General features: G+C 54.4%; 1 protein-coding gene across 1 annotated transcript in view; it reads right to left on the bottom strand.

Annotated features, from left to right (window-relative positions):
- Positions 1–2,656: 2,656 nt before the first annotated feature.
- The window catches only part of LOC119974240 (NF-kappa-B inhibitor zeta-like), a 40,852-nt gene continuing 18,905 nt past the window's right edge, over positions 2,657–24,603 (bottom strand). Inside the window, exons 5-13 of the mRNA XM_038813009.1 lie at positions 17,690–17,940; positions 17,119–17,414; positions 15,804–15,921; positions 13,272–13,418; positions 13,126–13,177; positions 10,531–10,700; positions 8,383–8,499; positions 5,840–6,004; positions 2,657–2,871 (exon numbers count right to left, since the gene is read on the bottom strand). Coding sequence (XP_038668937.1) covers positions 2,806–2,871; positions 5,840–6,004; positions 8,383–8,499; positions 10,531–10,700; positions 13,126–13,177; positions 13,272–13,418; positions 15,804–15,921; positions 17,119–17,414; positions 17,690–17,940 — 1,382 coding nt within the window. The 3' untranslated portion in view covers positions 2,657–2,805. The remainder of the gene's footprint in view (positions 2,872–5,839; positions 6,005–8,382; positions 8,500–10,530; positions 10,701–13,125; positions 13,178–13,271; positions 13,419–15,803; positions 15,922–17,118; positions 17,415–17,689; positions 17,941–24,603) is intronic.

Below are 24,603 nucleotides of genomic sequence, written 5' to 3'. Positions count from 1 at the left end.
AAGTCCCCTAGCCACCCAACAATGACCCCTCACCATGACTCGCTGTCATATAATGACGTTTCACCCCTCCCAATGACATGCCAATAATTTCTTAACTTCGATCTCCTAATGACCCCCTCAACTTCTGTCTGGATTTGAACTGGGTTTGCGGAGGGTGAGGGGTCAGTCAGGATATTTCTCTAGAGTTTGGTTTGAGGATAATGACGTTCATAATCACTGACAATGAGCTGTTGTTACTCCCTGTGTGAACATTGATGGTTGCTACAACAGCTTTCACAATTTGTAAAGAAGCAGAGGCAGCAAAATAAGATAAATAATATTTTATATTAAATTCTAAAATGATGGCTGAAGAACCAACAAATCATTCTGATAATAGCAGGCACAATCCAACAGTCCAGATTAATCAGCTTATTCCTGAGATCCCAACTTTCTACATTCCTACACCCCATTTCTCAATCTCCTTCGGACAGAGAGCGAGACAGAGCGAGACACACAGAGTGAGACAGGGAGAGAGAGAGAGGGACACACACAAACACAGACACACACACACAGGGAGTCAGGGAGAGAGAGAGAGACACACACACACACACACACACACACACACACAGAGCGAGACAGGGAGAGAGAGAGACACACACACAGAGGGAGTCAGGGATAGACACGGAGCGAGAGGCACAAAACGAGGCACCGAGAGAGACACACAAAGAGAGAGAGAGAGCGACACAGAGAGCGAGAGACAGAGACACACACACACACACACAGAGAGAGACAGAGAGAGATGGAAAGAGAGACACACAGGGAGATAGAGAGAGATACAGAGAAAGACACACACACAAACATACAGATAGAGACAGGGAGAGAGAGGAAGGCACACAGACAGATCAGAGAGAGAGACATAGAGGGAGACAGAGAGATGCAGAGAAACCAAGGGACAAACAAATAGAGAGTCAGAATAACAGAGAGAAATAGACAGAGGCAGAAACAGACAGAATATACACACATAGAGAAAGACAAACAGACAGACACACACACACGCACAGGCAGCGAAATCCTGAAAGACACATACACACATGGGGAGAGACAGATGCACAAAAGTGCACATACATAATTCAAAATTCAGCAAAGATCACTGGACAGGAACCTTGGCTGATTTCCCCTCTCTCTCTAATGCAAGGATCACTATACAGTGATCAGGAACCCTGGCTGCTTTCCCCTCTCTCTCTAAGGCAAGGATCACTATACAGTGATCAGGAACCTTGGCTGCTTTCCCCTCTCTCTCTAAGGCAAGGATCACTGTACAGTGATCAGGAACCTTGGCTGCTTTCCCCTCTCTCTTTCCAACCCAGGGATCACTGGACAGCGTGGATTGTGCTCTGCTGGGGAAGATGTTACTCTGGGGTACTCTGATACAGAGCTCCCAGGGTTGTGGCACTCGCAATGAGGGAGGGGTGTGATGCACCCCCTCCCAAGACTAACCCCCTCCCGAGCCAGCCCCCACAGGAGGTTCTGAGGCTGAACACACCTCTAGTGTGTGGGAGGGGGGCCCTCTCCCCCAAAAAAGAGGAAGACGGGGAAAGGGTTAACTCCACGAGTGCCGCCTTTAAAGTGACTCCGATTTCACAGAAATCAAATGACCAGAGACGGTTTGAGAGCAAACCTAATTTGTATCAATCTCACTCCCGCCAAATCCTCCCCTCCTCCTGGATCACCTCAGCACGGGAGGGCGGGTGGGGGGAAGGGAGTGTCTAAACCGGAATCTGACCTCCCAGTGCTTTCCGCAGGTCAGTTTGCTTTGGGATAGTCAGTCAGAGTTCAGATTCCGGGTTTCCGCAACAACGGTTCAAATCCCCGCAGTGCTCCATGGTCACAATATTGCTGAATATTTTCCTATATCCTGCGGAGGAGGAGATTGGGGATGGGGGTGGAAGAAATCTGTCAACTCTCGGGCTACCCCCATCACCACCCTCGCCCTTCTGTCGGAGGACGATGGTGACCGAGAGGGTCTTGGGTCTCAGTACCGTGCAAAGGGGTGGTGGCCACCCCACCCCAGCCTTCCCGCAACCACGCTCACTCCACGGATGGTTCGTCCTGTCGGACAGGATTTAAAGGGGAAGAAAAATCAAGTTGGAGGGACAAGCAAGAGAGGGAAACAACACCCCCCGCTTCCAGAGATTGAAGAAGGAGACTCTGCGATTGGCTTCTGCAATTTCAGACAGCCACCTGCAGAGGGCAGTCTCACTCCACCCCATCGAGCAGAATTGTCCCCTTAGCACCCTACCACACCCTAAATCTGGGCAGGGCAGAGGCACACGTCTGTCTGGAGGGGACACTTGGGGGAACCTTAAGGCCAGTCATTTCCCTCCCCCGAGGGAGCGACTCATGAGCGAGGATGGGGTTGAATGTGCCTCCTCCTGTTCCTGTGTAACATACTCGAGGGGGCTGAATGGATTTTTTCCATTGCTTTCCACATAATTATTTGTCAATAAATTAAAGGAGTGTTTGGCAGTTCTTTCAATAGAAAGAGAGAAAGACCGAGAGAGAGAGAGAGAGAGAGAGAGATAGATAGATAGATAGATAGACAGAGGAGAGAGATAGATAGACAGAGGAGAGTGAGGTAGAGAGGCAGAGAGAGGTAGAGAGAGAGTAGAGGGTGGGAATGAGAGCAAGAGTGGGGAAAAAAAGATAGAGACAGATGGAGAGAAGGAAGGAAAGATAGACCGAGTTTCCTCCATATGGGAGTTACGCTGCTTCCACCTGGCGGAGGAATACACAGGGACTGAAAATAGTCCGGGATTTCAATGTGTCCTATGAGGATCCAAATCTGTGATTGGATGAAGAAACGACTCGTCCTCTCTTCAACATCACTTTAATCTGGGGAGAGAGTAAAAACGGACTTAAACCTCCAGGTTCCGAGATCAGGAGTGAGGAGACAACATTCCCTCTGCCTCTGACCGTTCCCGCCGAGACCTCCACGAAGATCCTCTCACCAAGACCCCTCAGTGAGAAACAACACCGAGACCCCCACTGAGACCCCCCTCCCCACCAAGGCTCCCGTTCCCTCTGACACCCCCTATCAAGTCCCCCCTCCCCACTGAGATCCCCCACAGAGACCCACTTCCCATCAAGTGCCCCCCACCGGAACGCAACAGCAAACACCCCCTCCGAGACCCCACCACCGAGAACCCTTCCCAACGGAGACTCCCCATGGAGATCCCCTCAAACAGATCCCCTCCACACAAAGACCCCCTCCCTCCCCGACCCCTGTTCCCACTGTGACCTCCCCCACTAAGCCCCCTCTCCACCGAAACCCCCTGCCCACCAAGAGCCTCACCGAGACCCTCCCTGCCCACCAAGACCCCCACTGAGACCCTCCCTGCCCACCGAGACCCTCCCTGCCCACCGAGACCCTCCCTGCCCACCAAGACCCCCACTGAGACCCTCCCGACCCACCGAGACCCTCACTGAGACCCTCCCTGCCCACTGATACCCCACCCCCACTGAGACCCTCCCTTCCCACCGAGACCCTCACTGAGACCCTCCCTGCCCACCGAGACCCCGCCCCCACCGAGACCCTCCCTTCCCACCGAGACCCTCACTGAGACCCTCCCTGCCCACTGAGACCCCACCCCCACTGAGACCCTCCCGGCCCACCGAGACCCCCACTGAGACCCTCCCTGCCCTCAGAGACCCTCCCTGCCCACCGAGACCCTCCCTGCCCACTGAGACCCCACCCCCACTGAGACCCTCCCTTCCCACCGAGACCCTCCCTGCCCACTGAGACCCCACCCCCACTGAGACCCTCCCGGCCCACCGAGACCCTCACTGAGACCCTACCTGCCCACTGAGACCCTCCCTTCCCACCGAGACCCTCACCGAGACCCTCCCTGCGCACTGTGACCCCACCCCCACTGAGACCCTTCCCACCGAGACCCTCATTGAGACCCTCCTTGCCCACCAAGACTCCCACTGAGACCCTCCCTGCCCACCGAGGCCCCCACTGAGACCCTCCCTGCCCACTGAGACCCCACCCCCACTGAGACCCTCCCTGCCCACCGAGACCCTCACTGAGACCCTCCCTGCCCACCGAGACCCTCACTGAGATCCTCCCTGCCCACTGAGACCCCACCCCCAATGAGACCCTCCCCACCGAGACCCTCACTGAGACCCTCCTTGCCCACCAAGAACCCATCCCCACCGAGACTCTCCCTGGCCACCAAGACCCTCCCTGCCCACCGAGACCCCACTTCCCCACCGAGACCCTCCCTACCCACCGAGACCCCACCGAGACCCTCCCTGCCCACCGTGACCCCCACTGAGACCCTCCCTGCCCACCGAGACCCCACCCTCCCCCCCGGCCCACCGAGACCACACCCCCACTGAGACCCTCCCTGCTCACCGAGACCCTCCCTGCCCACTGAGACCCTCCTTGCCCACCAAGACCCTCACTGAGACCCTCCCTGCCCACCGTGAACCCCACTGAGACCCTCCCTGCTCACTGAGACCCTCGCTGCCCACTGAGACCCTCCTTGCCCACCGAGACCCTCACTGAGACCCTCCCTGCCCACCAAGACCCTCACTGAGAACCTCCCTCCCCACCTAGACCCTCCCTGCCCACTGTGACCCCCACTAAGACCCTCCGTGTCCAGCAAGACCCTCAATGGCCACTGAGACCCTCCTTGCCCACCGAGACCCTCACTGCCCACTGAGACCCTCCTTGCCCACCGAGACCCTCACTGAGACCCTCCATGCCCACCGAGACCCTCCCTGCCCACCGAGACCCTCACTGAGACCCTTCCTGCCCACTGAGACCCTCCTTCCCCACCGAGACCCTCACTGAGGCCCTCCCTGCCCACCTAGACCCTCCCTGCCCACTGTGACCCCCACTGAGACCCTCCCTGTCCAGCAAGACCCTCCCTGCCCAATGAGAACCTCCCTGCCCACCGAGACCCTCCCTGCCCACCGAGACCGCACCCTCACCGAGGCCCTCCTGCCCACTGAGGCCCTCCTGCCCACCGAGACCCTTGTGCCCACCGAGACCCTCCCTGCCCACTGTGACCCTCACTGAGATCCTTCCTGCCCACCAAAACCCCACTCCCACCGAGACCCTCGCTGCCCACCGTGACCCTCCCTGCCCACCGTGACCCCCACCGAGACCCTCCCTGCCCACCAAGGCCCTCCCTGCCCACCAAGGCCCTCCCTGCCCGCCGAGGCCCTCCCTGCCCACCGTTACCCCATCGTGACCCTCCCTGCCCACTGTGACCCCCACCGAGACCCTCCTGACCCACCGTGACCCCCACCATGACCCTCCCTGCCCACCAAGGCCCTCCCTGCCCGCCGAGGCCCTCCCTGCCCACCAAAACCCCACTCCCACCGAGACCCTCGCTGCCCACCGTGACCCCCACCGAGACCCTCCCTGCCCGCCGAGGCCCTCCCTGCCCGCCGAGGCCCTCCCTGCCCACCGTTACCCCATCGTGACCCTCCCTGCCCACCGTGACCCCCACCGAGACCCTCCTGACCCACCGTGACCCCCACCATTACCCTCCCTGCCCACCAAGGCCCTCCCTGCCCGCCGAGGCCCTCCCTGCCCACCAAAACCCCACTCCCAGCGAGACCCTCGCTGCCCATCGTGACCCCCACCGAGGCCCTCCCTGCCTGCCGAGGCCCTCCCTGCCCACCGAGGCCCTCCCTGCCCACCGTTACCCCATCGTGACCCTCCCTGCCCACTGTGACCCCCACCGAGACCCTCCTGGCCCACCGTGACCCCCACCATGATCCTCCCTGCCCACCGAGACCCCACCCCACACCGAGAACCTCTCCCAGAATTCTCTAACCGGTTTACCTGTTCTCGATGCAAGCTGGCCTGCAGTAGATGGATAGGTTGTTCGTTCTCCATGTTGCGAATGGTGGGATCAGCTCCGTGAACCAGGAGTAACCGGATAATTTCTTCCTGGTTACTGGCTCCATGGAGACCAGCAGCCATATGTAACACCGTGTTCCCATGGGCCTGTGGTAAACCAATGAGAGGGCAGTTTATAAACTGGAGTCCCACAAACCAGACCCTCAACCCAATGTCCCTCGACCTTCAAAGCCTCAACCGAACCACTCCCCAACCTTCCCCTCAATCTAACCTCCCCATCCTAAACCCTCAGCCTCCCCACATCTCCTGCTCAAACCCTCAACTCAACTTCACTCACCTTTAAACCCTCAACATAAACTCCCTCAAACCCTTTCAAACCCTCAGCTCAACCTCCCCCCAACCTCCCTCACCGTCCAACGCCAAACCCAACCACATCTCCCACTCAAACCATCAACTCAATCCCCTCAAACCATCTACCAAACCTCCCTCAACTTCAAACTCCCAACATCTCCCAAACCCTTAAAATCCTTAAGCAACCTCCACCCACTCACAAACCTGCAATCCAACATCCACCACCCTCAACCTAAACTCCCTCCACCCTCAAACCCTCAACACAACCTCCCTTACCCTCAGACCCTCAGTACAATCTCCCTCAAACCCTTAAAACCTTCATCCCATCATCCCAACCTACCCTCCCACCAAACCAACAACCCAGCCACCACCCTCAAATCCTCAACCCAAACTCTCTCCACATGCAAACCCTCAATTCAACCCCCTGCAACCCTCAAATCCTCAACCAATCCCCATCTACCCAAATGGGCGGCTCGATAGCTCAGTGGTTAGCACTGTTGCCTCACAGCGCCAGGGAGCCGCGTTCGATTCCCAGCTTGGGTCACTGTCTGTGGCGAGTCTGCACGTTCTCCCTGTGTCTGGGTGGGTTTCCTCCAGGTGCTCCGCTTTCCTACCACAAGTCCTGAAAGGCGTGCTGTTAGGTAATTTGGACATTCTGAATTCTCCCTCTCTGTACCCGAACAGGTGCTGGAATGTGGCCACTAGGGGCTTTTCACAGTAATTTTATTGCAGTGTTAATAAAAGTCTACTTGCGACACTAATAAAGAGTATCACCAGCCCTCCCTCCACATCCAAACTCTCAACCCAACCTGCAACCAGCCTCAAACTCTCAACTCAAACCCCCTCCACTCTCAACCCCTCCACCCAAACTCTCCGGTCCTCAAAACCCACAACTCGACCTCCCGCCACTCACAAACCAAACCTCCCCCATCCATAACCTTCAACCCAAATTCCCTCCCCTCAATCCCATCTCCCTCTCACCCCAAACAATGCAATCTACCCCCACCCTTAAACCCACACCCCAAACATCTCTCATCCCAAAATCTCAACCCAAACTCGCTCCAACCCAAATCCTCGACCTAACCTCCCCACCCTCAACCCAACCTCACCCACCTTTAAACCCTCAACCCAACCTCACCCACCCTCAAACCCTCAACCCATCTTCCCCAACCCAAACCCTCAACCCAACCTCTCCACCCTCAAACCCTCAACCCATCCTCCCCCAACCCAAACCCTCGACCCAATCTCTCCACCCTCAACCCAACCTCACCCATCCTCAAACCCTCAACCCAACCTCACCCACCCTCAAACCCATCCTCTCCCAACCCAAACCCAAACCCTCAACCCAACGTCACCCACCCTCAAACTCATAACAGAATTTCAATATGGCATCAATGCCTCAACCTCAAATCCCCCTCAACCCAACCTCTCCCACCCTCAACCCAACCTCTCCCACCCTCTACACAGCATCAATGCCTCAACCCCAAATCCCCCTCACCCCAAATCCTCAACCCAACCTCCTCCCCAACTCTCAACCCATCCTCCTCAACCCAAACCCTTAACCCAACTTCCCCACCCCCAAACCCTCAACCCAAACCCTCAACCCAACCTCACCCACCCTCAAACCCTTAAGCCAACCTCACCCGCCCTCAAACCCTCAACCCAACCTCACCCGCCCTCAAACCCTTAACCCAACCTCACCCGCCCTCAAACCCTCAACCCAACCTCACCCGCCCTCAAACCCTCAACCCAACCTCACCCGCCCTCAAACCCTCAACCCATCCTCACCCACCCTCAAACCCTCAACCCAACTTCTCCCACCCTCAAACCCTCAAACCAACCTCACCCACTCTCAAACCCTCATCCCAAACTCTCCCACCCTCAAACCCTCAACCCAACCTCACCCGCCCTCAAACCCTCAACCCAAACTCAACCCAAACCCTCAAACCAACCTCACCCGCCCTCAAACTCTCAACAGAATTTCGACACGGCATCAATGCCTCAACCTCAAATCTTCAATCCAACATCAAAACCAACCCTCAAATTAATGACCAACTCGCCCTAAACAGTCAAAATCGCAGGCTCCCCCTTGAGCTTCAAATGCTGCCAGCCATCAGATTCTACACGGGGCCTCGCATCCCTCTCAAGCCCACTCATGACCTCAGGATGCTGACCTTCATGTTGAGGAAGTTGGGAAGTTGTGGGATCCGGAGTTGGGTGAAGAATTGGACCAGTGGCAGGTTCCCGTCCTGCACAGACAGATGGAGAACGGTCATGCTGTTCTTAATGTCCTGCCCAAAACAAGGTTCGAGATCAATGACATTATATCCCAGCTCAAATCACATGTTAGCCAGTGTGGCAGCACAAACAGCATCAGGAAATTCCCCACTAAAAATCCCAAAGAGCACGTAAGGGAGAGCTGCACTGTCAGAGGGTCAGTACTGAGGGAGCGCTGCACTGTCAGAGGGTCACTACTGAGGGAATGCTGCACTGTCAGAGGGTCAGTACTGAGGGAGAGCTGCACTGTCAGAGGGTCAGTACTGAGGGAGTGCTGCATTGTCAGAGGGTCAGTACTGAGGGAGGGCTGCACTGTCAGAGCGTCAGTACTGAGGGAGTGCTGCACTGTCAGAGGGTCAGTACTGAGGGAGTGCTGCACTGTCAGAGGGTCAGTACTGAGGGAGTGCTGCACTGTTAGAGGGTCAGTACTGAGGGAGTGCTGCACTGTCAGAGGGTCAGTACTGAGGGAGTGCTGCACTGTCAGAGGGTCAGTACTGAGGGAGTGCTGCACTGTCAGAGGGTCAGTACTGAGGGAGTGCTGCACTGTCAGAGGGTCAGTACTGAGGGAGGGCTGCACTGTCAGAGCGTCAGTACTGAGGGAGTGCTGCACTGTCAGAGGGTCAGTACTGAGGGAGTGCTGCACTGTCAGAGGGTCAGTACTGAGGGAGTGCTGCACTGTCAGAGCGTCAGTACTGAGGGAGTGCTGCACTGTCAGAGGGTCAGTACTGAGGGAGTGCTGCATTGTCAGAGGGTCAGTACTAAGGGAGTGCTACACTGTCAGACGGTCAGTACTGAGTGAGTGCTGCACTGTCAGAGGGTCAGTACTGAGGGAGTGCTGCATTGCCAGAGGGTCAGTACTGAGGGAGTGCTGCACTGTCAGAGGGTCAGTACTGAGGGAGTGCTGCACTATCAGAGGGAAAGTACTGAGGGAGTGCTGCACTGTCGGAGGGTCAGTACTGAGGGAATGTTGCACTGTCAGAGGTCAATACTGAGTGAGTGCTGCATTGTCAGAGGGTCAGTACTGAGGGAGTGCTGCACCGTCAGAGGGTCAGTACTGAGGGAATGCTGCACTATCAGAGGTCAGTACTGAGGGAGTGCTGCACTGTCAGAGGGTCAGTACCGAGGGAATGTGCACTATCAGAGGGTCAGTACTGAGGGAGTGCTGCACTGTCAGAGGGTCAGTACTGAGGGAGTGCTGCACTGTCAGAGGGTCAGTACTGAAGGAGTGCTGCACCGTCAGAGGGTCAGTACTGAGGAGGTGCTGCACTGCCAGAGGGTCAGTACTGAGGGACTGCTGCACTGTCGGAGGGTCAGTACTGAGGGAGTGCTGCACTGTCAGATGGTCAGTACTGAAGGAGTGCTGCACTGTCAGAGGGTCAGTACTGAAGGAGTGCTGCACTGTCAGAGGGTCAATACTGAGGGAGTGCTGTACTGTCAGAGAGTCAGTATTGAGGGAGTGCTGCACTGTCAGAGGGTCAGTACTGAGGGAGTGCTGCACTGTCAGAGGGTCAATACTGAGGGAGTGCTGCACTGTCAGAGGGTCAGTACTGAGGGAGTGCTGCACTGTCAGAGGATCAGCAGTGAGGGAGCGCTGCAGTGTCAGAGGGTCAGTACTGAGGGAGTTTGGCACTGTCTGATGGTCAGTACTGAGGGAGTATTGCACTGTCAGAGGGCTAGTACTGAGGGAGTGCTGCACTGTCAGAGGGTCAGTACTGAGGGAGTGCTGCACTGTCTGATGGTCAGTACTGAGGGAGTTTGGCACTGTCTGATGGTCAGTACTGAGGGAGTATTGCACTGTCAGGGCTAGTACTGAGGGAGTGCTGCACTGTCAGAGGGTCAGTACTGAGGGAGTGCTGCACTGTCAGAGGGTCAGTACTGAGGGAGTGCTGCACTGTGAATGTTCTGCCAATCGGTTTAATGATAAAATAACACCTCCTCTGGACTGTCCACTGTTTTAAATGGTCACAATTTCACTGTTATAAACATGGTTGGAGAAATTACCCACTTTGTTCTTGGGACGCTCACCACACCCCTGGCTCTCATACCTGGGTGAAGACTGATGCCCCCATATTGAGTAGGAGGGTTATACACTGTAGCTTATCCTCAGCCAGTGTCTGTAAGTCTGTCGAAATCTCAGCGGCCCGGCTCCGAATCTCAATCAGTTTCCTCATGGTGCAATTGTGAGACTTCACCGCACAGTGGAGAGCGGTTAGACCTGATAGGCAGAGCACAGATCCATCAGGGACTTTAATCCCCTCACACCCAACCAAATCTGTTATTATCATCAAACCTTTCATCACCGTGTGGGGGGAAATCTAAGACCCACGTCCCATCACTGGGTGGGGGTAACCTAAGACTCACGTCCCATCACCGTGTGGGGGAATCACAGACACAGACCCACGTCCCATCACCGCGTGAGGGAATCACAGACCCCCGTCCCATCACCGTGTGGCGGAATCACAGACACAGACCCCCGTCCCATCACCGTGTGGGGAAACACAGACAGAGACCCACGTCCCATCACCGTGTGGGGAAATCACAGACACAGACCCACGGTCCATCACCGTGTAGCGGAATCACAGACACAGACCCCCGTCCCATCACCGTGTGGGGGGATCACAGACACAGACCCGCGTCCCATCACCGTGTGGGGGAATCGCAGACCCAGACCCTCGTCCCATCACCGTGTGGGGGAATCGCAGACACAGACCCCCGTCCCATCACCGTGTGGGGGAATCGCAGACACAGACCCCCGTCCCATCACCGTGTGGGGGAATCACAGACACAGACCCCCGTCCCATCACCGTGTGGGGGAATCACAGACCCCCGTCCCATCACCGTGTGGGGGAATCGCAGACACAGACCCTGTCCCATCACCGTGTGGGGGAATCACAGACACAGACGCACGTCCCATCACCGTGTGGGGGAATCACAGACACAGACCCCCGTCCCATCACCGTGTGGGGGAATCACAGACGCAGACGCACGTCCCATCACCGTGTGGGGGAATCACGGACACAGACGCACGTCCCATCACCGTGTGGGGGAATCACAGATCCCCGTGCCATCACCGTGGGGGGGAATCACAGACACAGACCACCGTCCCATCACCGTGTGGGGGAATCACAGACACAGACCCACGTCCCATCACCATGTGGGGGAATTACAGACACAGACCTACGTCCCATCACCGTGTGGGGGAATCACAGATACAGACCTACATCCCATCACCGAGTGGGGGAATCACAGATACAGACCCCCGTCCCATCATCGTGTGGGGGAATCACAGACACAGACCCACGTCCCATCACCGTGTGGGGGAATCACAGACACAGACCCACGTCCCATCACCGTGTGGGGGAATCACAGACACAGACCCACGTCCCATCACCGTGTGGGGGAATCACAGACACAGACCCACGTCCCATCACCGTGTGGGGGAATCACAGACACAGACCCTGTCCCGTGACCGTGTGGGGGAATTACAGACACAGACCCACGTCCCATAACCGTGTGGGGGAATCACAGACACAAACCCACGTCCCATCACCGTGTGGGGGAATCACAGACACAGACCCACGTCCCATCACCGTGTGGGGGAATCACAGACCCCCGTCCCATCACCTTGTGGGGGAATCACAGACCCCCGTCCCATCACCGTGTGGGGGAATCACAGACCCCCGTCCCATCACCGTGTAGGGGAATCACAGACACAGACCCACGTCCCATAACCATGTGGGGGAATCACAGACACAGACCCCCGTCCCATCACCGTGTGGGGGGATCACAGACACAGACCCACGTCCCATCACCATGTGGGGGGATCACAGACACAGACCCACGTCCCATCACCGTGTGGGGGGATCACAGACCCCTGTCCCAGCACCTTGTGGGGGAATCACAGACACAGACCCACGTCCCATCACCGTGTGGGGGAATCACAGACACAGACCCCCGTCCCATCACCGTGTGGGGGAATCACAGACACAAACCCACGTCCCATAACCGTGTGGGGGAATCACAGACACAGACCCACGTCCCATCACCGTGTGGGGGAATCACAGACACAGACCCACGTCCCATCACCGTGTGGGGAATCACAGACCCCCGTCCCATCACCGTGTGGGGGAATCACAGACACAGATCCACGTCCCATCACCGTGTGGGGGAATCACAGACACAGACCCACGTCCCATCACCGTGTAGGTGAATCACAGACACAGACCCACGTCCCATCACCGTGTGGGGGAATCACAGACACAGACCCACGTCCCATCACCGTGTGGGGGAATCACAGATACAGACCCCCGTCCCATCACCGTGTGGGGGAATCACAGACACAGACCCATGTCCCATCACCGTGTGGGGGGATCACAGACCCCTGTCCCAGCACCTTGTAGGGGAATCACAGACACAGACCCACGTCCCATCACCGTGTGGGGGAATCACAGACACAGACCCACGTCCCATCACCGTGTGGGGGAATCACAGACACAGACCCATGTCCCATCACCGTGTGGGGGAATCACAGACACAGACCCCCGTCCCATCACCGTGTGGGGGAATCACAGACACAGACCCATGTCCCATCATTGAGGGTTCATCGGGTGACCATATTTAAGATTCGGGATGAAAATTACCTTCAAAATTTCGAGCTTCAACATTCACTGTAATTCCACTCCACAGTATAACCTGTGAGAAAAGATAACAAAAGTCAAAACACTGTCTCCATCAAACACTCCTAGGACAGCTCGAGCTGAATTGGATATTTCTGCTCCTGGTGTACCTGTAGAATTCCAGGATATCCATAGGTTGCTGCGAGGTGAAGGGCTGTTTGACCTTTGAAATCTGCTGCTGTGACATCAGCTCCAAGTTCAATGAGGTCGGAAACAACATCCGCCAAATTGGCTGTTACGGCAACGAGGAGGGGTGTCTGTGGGATAACACGGATTAGAAAAGTGGTAGCTGAAGCGTAATACCCTGCCCGTACCCCCAAACCCAACATCGATCCAACCACACCCTCCTCTGTACCCCCCAAACCCAATATCGATCCAACCCCACCCTCCTCTGTACCCCCAAACTCAGCACAGATCTAACCCCACTCTCCCCGGCACCCCCAAACCCAACACTGATCCAACCCCATCCTCCCCTGTACCCCCAAACCCAACATCGATCCAACCGCACCCTACTCTGTACCCCCGAGCTCAATATCGATCCAACCCCACCCTCCTCTGTACCCCCAAACTCAGCACAGATCCAACCCCACTCTCCCCGGCACCCCCAAACCCAACATCGATCCAATCCCATCCTCCCCTGTACCCCAAAACCCAACACTGATCCAACCCCACCCTCCCCTGTACCCCCAAACCCAACATCGATCCAATCCCATCCTCCCCTGTACCCCCTAACCCAACACTGATCCAACCCCACCCTCCCCTGTACCCCCAAACCCAATATCGATCCAACCCCAGCCTCCCCCGTACCCCCACACCCCATATCGATCCAACCCCACCCTCCTCTGTACCTCCAAACTCAGCACAGATCCAACCCCACTCTCCCCTGTACCCCCAAACCCAACATTGAATTAAACCCATACTCCCCTGTATCCCCAAAACCAATATCAATCCAACCCCACCCTCCCCTGAACCCCAAACCCAACATTGAACAAAATCCATCCTCCCCTGTACCCCCAAACCCAACATCAATCTGACCCCATCCTCCCCTGTACCGCCAAAACCAACATTGATCCAACCAGGCCCTTCCCTGTACCCTAAACCCCAAAATCAATCCAGCTCCACACTCCCTTGTATCCCCAAACCCTACATCGATCCCTTGCTACCCTTCCCTGTACCACCAAACCCAACAATACCCAATTTGTACCCCAGAACCCAACATCAATCCAACCCCACCCTCCACTTTACCCCCAAACCCAATATCAATCCATCCCCACCCTATCCTGTACCCCCAAATCACATATCGATCCAACCCCACCCTCCCCGTACCCCCAAACCCAACATTGATCCTTCCCCACCCTCCCCTTAACCCAAACCCAACATCGATCCATCCCCACCCTTCCCTGTACCCTCAAACCCAACATCAATCCAACCCCACCCTCCCCTGTACCCCCAAACCCAATATTGATCCTTCCCCACCCTCCACTGAACCCAAACCCAACATCGATCCAACCCCACCCTCCCTTGTATCCCCAAACCCAACATCGATCCATCCCCACCCTTCCCTGTACCCCCAAAGCCAACATCGACACAACTCCACCCTTCCCTGTACCTCAAACCCAACATCGATCTAACCCCACCCTCCCCTGTATCCCCAAACCCAACATCGGTCCATCCCCACCCTTCCCTGTACCCCAAAGCCAACATCGACACAACCCCACCCTTCCCTGTACCCCAAACCCAACATCGATCCATCCCCACCCTTCCCTGTACCCTCAAACCCAACATCGATCCATCCCCACCCTTCCCTGTACCCCCAAAGCCAACATCGACACAACCCCACCCTTCCGTGTACCCCCAAACCCCATACTGACCTCCCTCTACTCTCAAACCCAACACAAACGCAAACTCACACTCCATTTCCAGTCAAACCCAACAATAGATCTATTCGCACTCTGCCCTGTACCACCAAATGCAACATCGATGGGACACAGAGTTATAGAATCAGACAGAACAGAAAGTGTGCTGTCTGATTCAGTGCCTCTGTGGCAGTCAAAAACAACCACCTAACTATTCTAATCCCAGATACCAGCTCTTCGCCCAGAGCCTTCGATGCTCTGGGATCACAAGTACGCATCTAAATACTTCTTTCCTTTTATGAGGGTCTCTGCCTCCACCACCCTTTCAGGCAGTGAGTTCCAGACTCCCACCACCCTCTGGGTGAAAGGGAGATTCTCACATACCCTCTAAACCTCCTGCCCCTTACTTTAAATCTATGCCCCCTGGTCATTGACCCCTTCCCCAAGAAGAAAGGTTTGTTCCTGCTACTCTATCTGTGCCCCTCATAATTTTATGCATCGTGATCATGTTCCTCCCCCCTCAGTTTCCTCTTCTCCAAGGAAAACAATCCAACTCCATCCAATCTCTCTTCATAAATAACACTCTCCAGCCCAGGCAACATCCTGGTAAATCTCCTCTGCACCCTTTCCAGTACTATCACATCCCTTCTGTAATGTGGATTCCAGAACTGCACACAGTATTCTCGCTGTGGCCGAACCAATGATTTATATATTTCCAGCTAAACCTCCCAGAACCCGGGCCTGGGCTCTCCCTCCCTCCCTGTGGAGACACTCCGTATGCCTCACCTTTCCTTTGTGCTCCCGTGTCTCCAGGCCATTCAGCGACTGCACCTGGCTTTGGATTTGTTCGGCAGCAGCTCTTACAAACTCTCTCATGCCTTTGGCAGCATAAATATGCAGAACTCTGGAGGAGAGAACAGGAGAGAGTGAAAACATCGAGAAACCAGCACAGCTCCACAAACTAGAGAGAGAGCGAGAGTGTGTGGAGAGCGAGTATGTGAGAGAGTGAGCGAGTGTGTGTGAGAGAGAGCGAGTGAGAGAAAGCGAGTGTGTGTGAGAGCGCGAGTGTGTGAGAGAGTGCGAGGGTGTGTGAGAGAGAGCGAGGGTGAGTGAGAGAGAGCGAGTGTGTGAGAGAGAGAGCGAGTGTGTGAGTGAGCGAGTGAGCGAGTGTGTGTGAGAGAGTGTGTGTGTGTGAGAGAGAGCGAGTGTGTGAGAGAGTGAGCGAGTGTGTGTGAGAGAGCGAGTGTGTGAGAGAGAGTGAGAGAGAGAGAGCGAGTGTGTGCGAGAGAGAGAGCGGGTGTGTGAGAGAGAGAGCGGGTGTGTGAGAGAGTGAGCGAGTGTGTGTGAGAGAGAGCGAGTGTGTGAGAGTGAGCGAGTGTGTGTGAGAGAGCGAGAGAGAGAGCGAGCGAGTGTGTGAGAGAGTGAGCGAGTGTGTGAGAAAGAGAGCGAGTGTGTGAGAGAGAGAGCGAGTGTGTGAGTGAGCGAGTGTGTGAGTGAGCGAGTGTGTGAGTGAGCGAGTGTGTGAGTGAGCGAGTGTGTGAGTGAGCGAGTGTGTGAGTGAGCGAGTGTGTGAGTGAGCGAGTGTGTGAGTGAGCGAGTGTGTGAGTGAGCGAGTGTGTGAGAGAGTGAGCGAGTGTGTGAGAGAGTGAGCGAGTGTGTGAGAGAGTGAGCGAGTGTGTGAGAGTGTGTGTGTGAGAGAGTGAGCGAGTGTGTGAGAGAGAGCGAGTGTGAGAGAGAGCGAGTGTGTGAGAGAGTGCGTGTGGGAGAGAGAGCGCATGTGTGTGGGAGAGAGAGCGCGTGTGTGTGGGAGAGAGAGAGCGCGTGTGTGTGGGAGAGAGAGTGCGTGTGAGAGGAATAGACCCTTCCACCCTCCAAGCCTGTACTGGTCACGATACCACCCTTGGCCAAAACCCTCAGCACTTCCTAGTGCTGTATCCCTCTATACCCATCCTATCCATGTATCAGTCAAAAGAGTGTGTGTGTGTGTTTGAGAGAGTGTGTTTCTGTGTGTGTGTGTGTGTGTGTGTGTGTGTGTGTGCGTGTGTGTGTTTTTGAGTGGACGTAAAGGCTTATTCCAGGTCACAATTTCAGATTTACTTACGTGTCTCCATCATCGTCAGGCTGCAGTAACTCACTGATGTCCATGTTCTGAATGGTTGTCCGAGCTTCCTCCAGCTTTGCAGGTATTACGGGTTGTGGGGGTATGATGTGCGGTGAGTGGGCTATTGTCTGTGTGGGTGTTATGGGCTGTTGGGATGTGTTGGGGTTGTAATATGGGATCGGTAGGAGGTTTGGTTGGGCAGAGGGTGCGTCTTCACTGGCTCCTGACAGTGGCCATTGGTGGAACTGTGTCTGAGGGGCCTCGAATCCGTTGGGATCAGAACTGGGTCTCAATGCCTGGAGTGAGAAAGAATCATAGAATCATCATAGAACAGTGATGCCAGAGTAAGTCTCCTTCTCCCCAATCCCTGCATCTCCCCCAATCCCCCCCTCTTTCCCCAATTATATTGTCCCCCCAATCCCTCCGACTCCCCCAGCCCCCCTCATCTCCCCCAATACCGCCCCCCTATCCCACCCAATACCCCCCGTCCCACCCAATACCCCTTCCATCTCCCCCAATTCCACCGTCTCCCCCAATAGTTCTACAATGCTATAATGCTGTGGTCACATACCATGAAGTTGCTCTGGTGTGCTGGGTAGAAAGGGTCAGTGTCACTGCTGGGGGCCGGATACCCAAATGACGGGTAGACTGCTGTAGTGTTGAAGGGGTTGGTGGCATCGCTTGATGTGAACCCATTTGGTGGACCATAGTGACACGCCTCTGTGGATACCATGGGTTGGCACACATCCACATGCCAAGAGGGGTATGTTGGCTGGAACACGGGACCAGGATCACCTCCAGAGGTGGAAAAATTGAATTCTTCTGCAAATTAAACCGAGAACTTCCATTCAGATTTAAACTTCAATGACATGCGATGCAAAGGTATTGGAGAGTGAGAGACCGAAAGAGAGAGAGAGACAGACAGAGAGAGAGAGACAGAGAGAGAGAGACAGAGAGAGAGAGACAGAGAGAGAGCGAGACAGAGAGTCAGAGACAGAGAATGAGAGAGACAGAGAGAGAGAGAGACAGAGACAGATACACAGAGACAGAGAGAGAGACAGAGAGACAGAGAGAGAGAGACTGAGACAGAGAGAGAGTCAGAGACAGAGACAAAGAGGGACAGAGACACAGAGAGAGAGAAACAGAGAAACAGAGAGAGAGAGACAGAGGGACAGAGAGAGAGAGACAGAGAGAGGCAGAGCAGAGAAACAGAGAGAGAGACACAGAGAGAGAGTCAGAGACAGCGAGTCAGTCAGAGATAGAGAGTCAGAGACAGAGAGAGACAGACAGAGAGAGAGAGTGAGAGACAGAGAGAGAGAGACAGAGAGAGAATCAGAGACAGAGAGAGAGAGAGGCAAAGACAGAGAGAGAGAGACAGAGAGAGTCAGAGTCAGAGACAGAGACAGCGAGAGAGAGAGAGAGTCAGAGAGTCAGAGAGACAGAGAGAGTCAGAGACAGAGACATAGTCAGAGAGTCAGGGACATAGAGAGACAGAGATAGAGAGAGAGTCAGAGAGAGACAGAGAGAGATATACCCAGGAGAGAAGAGACCGAGGGGGAGAGACAGAGAGACAGAGACAGAGGGAGAGAGGAAGTGAGGGAGAGAGATTGCAGATAAGGTTAATGAGAATGGTACCGAGATGAGGAACTTCAGTTCCGTGTGTCGATTGGAGACGCTGGCACTGTCCTCCTTGGGGAAGAGAGGGTCACGAGGAGATCTGATCGAGGTATTCAAAATCAGAAGGGGTCTGAGACAGAGCTGAGAGGGGGGTGGGGGGGGGGGGGGTGGTGGGGGGGGGAGGTGTAGGGGAGGCAGATTCAATCTAGGATTTCCTAAGAGAACTGGATCAGAATCCTAACAGAAAGATTGTGCTGGGTTACGGAGAGAGGATGACTGGGCTGGGACAAAGTGAATAGCTCATTGGCAAACCCAGACAAAACAAATAGGCCGCATCTGCTCAAAGGTTTCAAGTTGGCTTATATATGGAATAATAGAAACCCGGGAGTGAGTTACAGACTGGAATCTAATCGAGTGGTTCAGGGTTGTTTATATATAGAATAACAGATATCTAGGAGTGAGTCACAGACTGGAATCTAATCGGAGTGGTTTATACATAGGGGGCGGGATTCTCTCAGCCCAGGGCCGGGCCGTAGAACCCCCGCGACCGCCGCGAATCGCACCACGCCGCCGACACGCGATTTTCCGCAGAGTGGAGAATCGGCGTGGTTGGCGCGGCGCCGGTCACAGGCCACTCTATGTGGCCAGCCTGCCGATTCTCAGCCCGGGATGGGCCGAGCGGCCGTCGTGAAAACGCTGAGTCCTGCCGGCGACGTCCACACCTGCTCTCAGCCGGCGGGAACTCGGCGTGGGAGGGTCGGGGTCTACTTGTGGCGGGTTGGAGGGGTCCGACCCCGGGGGGGGCCTCCGATGTGGCCTGGTCCACGATTGGGGCCCACCGATCGGCGGGCCGGCCTCGCTGGCTGGGGGACTCCTTTCCTATGCGCTGGCCCTGTACTCCTGCGCCATGTTGCGTCGGGGCCGGCGCGTTGAAGGAAGACACTGCGCATGTGCGCGCTGGTGCCGGCGCCACTTCGCATGCACGTATCCCACGGCGCCCAGTTCGTGCCGGGATCAGCAGCTGGCGTGGCGTGAACCGCTCCAGTGCCGTACTGGCTCCCTGTAGGGGCCAGAATTAGTCGTGGGGCGGCCCGTTCACACCGTCGCAAAACGCAACGGTGTTTACAATGGCCTGGACACTCTGCCACGAGATTAGAGAATCCCGCCCAGGGAGTTCAGTGAGGAGGGGGTTCAGTGAGGAGGGGGTTCAGTGAGGAGGGGATTCAGTGAGGAGGGGGTTCAGTGAGGAGGGGGTTCAGTGAGGAGGGGGTTCAGTGAGGAGGGGGTGGGGTTTGGCGAGCTGAGGGGGTTCAGTGAGGAGGGGATGGGGTTTGGAGAGCTGAGGGAGTTCAGTGAGGAAGGGATGGGGTTTGGCGAGTTGAGGGAGTTCAGTGAGGAAGGGTGTTCAGTGAGGAGGGGATGGGGTTTGGCGAGTTGAGGGAGTTCAGTGAGGAAGGGAGTTCAGTGAGGAGGGGATGGGGTTTGGCGAGTTGAGGGAGTTCAGTGAGGAAGGGAGTTCAGTGAGGAGGGGATGGTGTTCAGCAAGCGGAGGGGGTTCAGTGAGGAGGGGGTTCAGTGAGGAGGGGGTTCAGTGAGGAGGGGGTTCAGTGAGGAGGGGGAGTTTGGTGATGAGGGGAGCAAGTTTGGTGAGTTGAGGGGGTTTGGTGAGCTGAAGGGGTTTGGTGAGGAGGTGAAAGTTTGGTGAGTTGAGGAAGTTTGCTGATGAGGGGAGATAGATTGGTGATGAAGGGAGGGAGTTTGGCGAGTTGAAGGGGTTCAGCCAGCTGAGGGAGTTTGCCTGGGAGGGGAGGGACTTTAGTGAGTTGAGGGATCTCGGCAAGCCAAGGGGGGTTTGGTGATGAGGGGAGGGAGTTCAATGAGCTGAGGGAGGTTGGTGATGAGTGGAAGAAGTTCGGCGAGATGATGGAGTTCGACGAGGTGGGAGTTCAGCGAGGTGAGGAGAGAGTTTAGTGAGCTGAGGAAGTTTGGAAGCTAAGGGCGTTCGGCAGCTAAGGCAGTTCGGCGAGCTGAGGAGGTTCGGTGAGCTGAGGGAGTTCGGTGAGCTGAGGGAGTTTGGTGAGCTGTTGGAGCTCGATGTGCTGAGTGAGTTTGATGAGGAGGGGAGGGAGGCACATCTTTCAAAGTGATTCACCCTGTAGGAATTGGATACTGTTGTTCTGCAGGACAGGAAGTGAGCTGTTTTTGAATACCTGGTGAATATCCAGTAAGTGGTCAAGGCTTACTTTCCAAAGGTTTAAAATAGTCATGGTGTTTGTGATAAGATTGATAAATATATAAAAGGAAATAAATAATTGAATAAACTAATTAAGTAATTAATTGAGGCTCATAAGGATGGCAGGACAGGTGACGTGTCAAGGCTGCAGCATATGGGAGCTCCAAGATTCCCAGTTTTATCCAGGGCGCGCATGTCTGCAGCAAGTGTCTACGGCCTGAGGAGCTTTGACTCAAGAATCATTGAGCTGGAGGCTGAGCTGCAGACAGTGCAACACATCAGGGAGGGAGGGAGTTACCTGTGCCCTTGATTTCAGGGATCAGTCGCAACCCTTAGGATAGTGGGTCTTCTGGTTTGGCAAGTTGTCAGGGATGGGAGGGTGTGACTGCAGCTGAGCAAGGTGAGGGGACCCTGAGGGCCGGCAGTGCAGGAGTGTGTCAGCATTTGCAATTGTCGAACAGATTTGAGATTCTGTCAGCTTATTTCGATCAGAGTAGGGGCTGCAAGAGCTGACAGGCCATGGTACCACGGTCCAGGAAGCTATTCAACTGGGGTGAACAAGAAGCGATGTAGTGGTACTTCGGAACAAAGGAATTAGGAGTAGCAGAAGTGGGCAATTCAGCCCTTCGAGTCTGCTCCGCCATTCAATCAGATCATGGCTGATCTTGTCTTAAAACCACCTCCCCACCTGTTCCCCATATCCCTTTAACCCATTTTTAAAAAATCAGAAATATGCCTATCTCCCTCTTGAAACCAATTAATGATTATGACTAATTAATGATTAATGATAGGGGCAGCAGGGTAGCATGGTGGTTAGCATAAATGCTTCACAGCTCCAGGGTCCCAGGTTCGATTCCCGGCTGGGTCACTGTCTGTGTGGAGTCTGCACGTCCTCCCCCTGTGTGCGTGGGTTTCCTCCGGGTGCTCCGGTTTCCTCCCACAGTCCAAAGATGTGCGGGTTAGGTGGATTGGCCATGCTAAATTGCCCGTAGTGTCCTAAGAAAAAAAAGTAAGGTTAAGGCGGGGGGGGGGGGGGGGGGGGGTTGTTGGGTTACGGGTACAGGGTGGATATGTGGGTTTGAGTAGGGTGATCATGGCTCGGCACAACGTTGAGGGCCGAAGGGCCTGTTCTGTGCTGTACTTTTCTATGTTCTATGACTCCACCACACTATGTGGCAGCAAATTCCACGATTCACCATTCTCTGCGAGAAGTAGTGCCTCCTCATCTCAGTTTGAAATCTACCACCTCTCAACCTATATCTGTGACCTTTGCTTCTAGATTGCCCCATCAGGAGGAACATTTGGTCTGTACTTACTTTTTCAATCCCTTTTAGTATTGTATATATCTCTATCAGATCCCCTCTCATCCTTCTAAACTCCAACGAGTATAAACCCAAACTGTTTAATCTCTCCTCATACAGCAACCCTTTCATCCCCGGAATCAATCTGGTGAACCTCCTCTGAACTGCCTCCAATGCCACCACATCCTTCCTCAAATAAAGGGACCAAAACTGGGCACAATACTCCAGATGTGGTCTCACCAGCACCCTATACAATAGCAACAATACTTCTCTACTTTTATACTCCAGTCCTTTTGCAATAAACGCTAACATTCCATTTGCCTTTCTTATTACATTATGTCCCTGCATACATGAGCCAAGACACCCAGATCCTTCTGCCCAGATGCATTTTGAATCTGCTTTTCATTTAGATAATAATTTGCCTGATTTTTTTTTCCAGCCAAAATGGATAACCTCACACGTATCCACATTAAACTCCATCTGTCAAATTTTGGCCCAATCTCCGAGGCTATCTAGATATCCGTCTGTAAAATCTGTACTGTATCTCCTCTTCACTGCCTGCTTTCCCACCTATTTTAGTATCATCTGCAAATTTTGCTATATTACATGCTGCCCCTCTTGCAGTTAATTTATATAGATTGTAAATATTTGAGGTCCATGAACTGAACCCTGCGGCACCCCACTAGTTACAGTTCGCCAGCCAGAGAAGGATGCATTTAACCCGACCCTTTGCCTTCTGCCAGTCAGCCAATCCACAATCCAGTCTAGTACACTATCCTCAATCCCCTGCAATCTCACCTTCTGGATCAGTCTTTTACACAGCACCTTGTCAAACGCCTACAGGACGTCTACAGTGTAGAGAACCGTACAGTGAGGAGGATTGACACTGTTCTCTGTAGCATAGAGCGATAGTCCAGGCGGCTCTGCTGCCTGCCCGCTGCCAGGGTTCGGTGCATCTGCTCTGGGCTGGAGAGGAACTTGTAAAGGGAGGAGGAGGTTCCAGTAGTTCTGGTTCATGTGGGTACCAGCCACCTGGGTAGGATGAGGAAGGAAGCTCGGCACGGTCAGTTTGGGGAGCTTGGCACCAAATTAAGAAGCAAAACCTCAAAAGGTCATAATTACTCAATTATTACCTGAGCCATGGGCAAATTGGCAATAGCTCAATCAGACGAGAGAAATAAATGCAAGGCTGAAAAACTGGATGTGAGAGAAGTGCGTTCCAGTTCCTGGGGCAATGGCACCAGCACTGGGGGAAGTGGGGGCTGTGCCGTTGGTACGGTCCACACATGAACTGTGCTAGGGCTGATGTTCCAGTGATCCATAAAAACTAGTGAAGTAGGGAGAGTTTTAAATTAAACAGTGGGGGCCAAGTATCAAATTTGGAAAGATGCGGTAAAGCGAAGAGTAGAAAGATGATAACGAATAGCGGGACAGGCTGGAAGGGCGAATGGCCTCATTCTGCTCCTATTTTCAATGTAAGGCAAGAGAGAAATGTACTAATATGGGAAATGATAAACAGATTGCAACTAGAAGGGACAGGCAAATCTAAGAGGAAATCAGCAGATAAGGCTAGACGCTACAAAAATAATACAAGGACAAAAGTAAAGGCTAAATGGCATATCGCATTCAAAACAAAACAGATGAACTGATAGAAATGAATAAGCACAACCTGATAATGGTTACGGAGAAACGGCAACGGGATGGCATAGATTGGGACCTGATATTATGAGGTATGTGACATTTAGGAAGGGCAGGAAGTTGAGAATGGGTCGAGGGGTGGCTCTGTTAATTAATGATTCTATGAGCACAATAGAGAGGGATGACCAAAGTTCAGGAAACCAGGATGCATAAGCAGTTTGGGTTGAGATGAGGAATGATAAAAGGCAGGAATCTGATTGTGGGAGTGATGTACAGGCCCTCGAACTGTAACCACAGGGGAGGAAGAGTAGGGAGGCACAGTGGTTAGCACTGTTGCTTCACAGCACCTGGGTCCCAGGTTCGATTCCCGGCTTGGGTCACTGTCTGTGCAGAGTCTGCACGTTCTCCCCGTGTCTGCGTGGGTTTCCTCCGGTGCTCCGGTTTTCTCCAACAAGTCCCGAAAGACGTGCTGTTAGGTAAATTGGACATTTTGAATACTCCCTCGGTATACCCGAACAGGTGCCGGAATGTGGTGACTAGGGGTTTTTCACAAAATTGCAGTGTTAATGTCAGCCTACTTGTGACAATAATAAAGATTATTATAATTATCAAAGACTTGCTCTGGACTTCTGTTTTGAAGAGAATTATTTGCTGGGCATGGCTACTGCTCAGCGCTCTAGTGTACAGTGTCTGTGT

The sequence above is a fragment of the Scyliorhinus canicula genome, chromosome 12 (assembly GCF_902713615.1).
Source record: "Scyliorhinus canicula chromosome 12, sScyCan1.1, whole genome shotgun sequence".
Classification (NCBI taxonomy): Eukaryota; Metazoa; Chordata; class Chondrichthyes; order Carcharhiniformes; family Scyliorhinidae; genus Scyliorhinus; species Scyliorhinus canicula.
This window is presented reverse-complemented; position numbering and strand designations above follow the sequence as displayed.